The following is a 1,990-nucleotide window of genomic DNA, read 5'->3' on the forward strand; positions in this document are numbered from 1 at the left end:
GGTGGAGGAGGCTGGGCGTGGCTGAGCCGGAAGGTGCTGGCCGAGCTGGGGTCTGGTGGACTAGGCTGCGGATGCCCGGCGCCTCCCTGCTCGCCTGAGCAGGTGCTGCGGGGCTGGGCTCTCCGCGATCCTTCGCTCTCTGTAGTTGTCCCGGGTGCGGTGCGGGCGGCCTGGCGGTGTCCTCGTAGGGTGCTGTGACGACGTCACCCTTAGGCTCCGGGGCATGGCCGGAACCCCAGTCAGGTTGGATCCACAGTGTATTGGAGGCTGTGGTGAGCATGTATATCCTCCAGAAAAGTAACAAGAAAACCCCTACAAATTGTTTTGGTCCACAAAATCAGTGAAATTTAGGGATTCTGCAGCCTGGGGCACACTTTTTTGTTTTCTATTTTTAAAAGATTTGCTAATTCTTGCTCATATTTTCTTTAAAAATATTCACTGTCATATTTAGATCTACTATCCATACGGAGTTTTTTTTTGTATGTTTGTGAAATATAGGGCCTGTCTTCATATCTTCTGTAGTGTTAACCAATACCCCCAGATCATGATTGGAAAACAAAACCACACAACACAAGGCCTTCGCACCATTGCTCTGTATTGTTACTTTTGAAAAATTAAATTATACAAGTGGATGTTTTTTGGGTCTTTCTATAGTAACCCATTTGCCTATTGTCTATCCTTGTGCCAATAGAACACAGATTTAACTATAACTTACAATACATTTTGTTACATTACAGAATACTTTTACTTTTAAAAACCAGAACTTATATGATCACAAGTGTGCTCTAGGGCAGCGGTCCCCAAGTGGTGGTCCAAGGACCACAGGTGGTCTGTGAGGTCCGAAAGGTTGGCGACCGCTGCTCTAGGGTGCAGGATGTGGGGTGCAGGATGTGGAATGGATGGGCACAGGAGGGTGGTGAAGGATTAGGGACTCCTGGATTGGGAGCAGAGCCTACAACAGTTAGGTCCAAGTGGAAGTGGAAAGAATTCAGCTCCTGATTAGATGAAAGTGTAACATTATGAAACAGAGGTTGGGAGAGGTTGATTTGAACTTGGAGAAGAATAAAAATAATAAGTTAACGGGTGAAATCCTTATCTTTACCATAATCATCATTACCATCATTAGGATCCATACAAAGGAATGACTGCAATTTAAGAAACTGCAAACCCATGGAATATGTAAGTGGTGTTAGGGTTTGGGGGCCCGTAATGTGGACTATGAAAGAATTCACAACTGCAAGAAGAGACAGATGCACAGAGGAAGTTTATTTTTACTTTCCCCAAGGAAAAGGGCCCGTGCGTTGCTAATCATAAAAGGGCAAAGAACAAAAGCAGCTCCCCCTTTTAACGCCTTGGCTGCTGTTGCTAGGTGACAAGGAAGGGGGTGGGGCTGAAATTGGACATCAGGGGGGTTGTAGTTTGTTCTTCAGGAGACAACCAAGGCAGATGTCCTAGGGAGATGTCTTTATCAGTATCTCCACCCAAGCGTGTAAAAGATGCTTAGAGTAAAAGTTAGGAAGAGTTCCAAAGAGGCTTGTTTGAAGAGGAGGGGGAAGGAAACTTTCTACTAATTAGATACTTGTTGGTGTGAATTACCCGAGTTGTAAAAAAACAAAACAAAACACACACACCCCCAAAAAAACAGCAGAGGGGAGGTGTATGCAAGAATGTAGTCTTGAGCGTAACTTATCTTGTCTTCCAATTTGAACAGAGGGGCTGTTTGAGTCAGAGGAGCTAACATGTTGGGGTTTAATTACCAGGAGCTTCCCATAAGTTGTGGAAGGCCTTTTTTCTATTCTACTCAGTGATTAGTATGTTAGTGTCCTTAAATATGAAGTTTCCTTATGTTGCTTTGTAGTTAATTATAAAGCTATTTCCCTTTACAACCAGAAAAATGCAGATAACCTAATATTGGCGAACACACTTCCCTAGAGACTGCGCCATCCCCTCCCCGCCACCAGGTGGCGACCGGGCGCCGCCGCCTCCTCCT

At 45.2% G+C, this 1,990-nt stretch overlaps 1 protein-coding gene across 1 annotated transcript in view; it reads right to left on the bottom strand.

Annotated features, from left to right (window-relative positions):
- Positions 1-225, bottom strand: part of DECR1 (2,4-dienoyl CoA reductase 1, mitochondrial) — a 21,707-nt gene extending 21,482 nt beyond the window's left edge. Inside the window, exon 1 of the mRNA XM_005880366.2 lies at positions 95-225. Within this exon, the coding sequence (XP_005880428.1) occupies positions 95-225 (131 nt within the window). The remainder of the gene's footprint in view (positions 1-94) is intronic.
- Positions 226-1,990: the final 1,765 nt, after the last annotated feature.

This window comes from Myotis brandtii, unplaced genomic scaffold (assembly GCF_000412655.1).
Source record: "Myotis brandtii unplaced genomic scaffold, ASM41265v1 scaffold634, whole genome shotgun sequence".
Classification (NCBI taxonomy): Eukaryota; Metazoa; Chordata; class Mammalia; order Chiroptera; family Vespertilionidae; genus Myotis; species Myotis brandtii.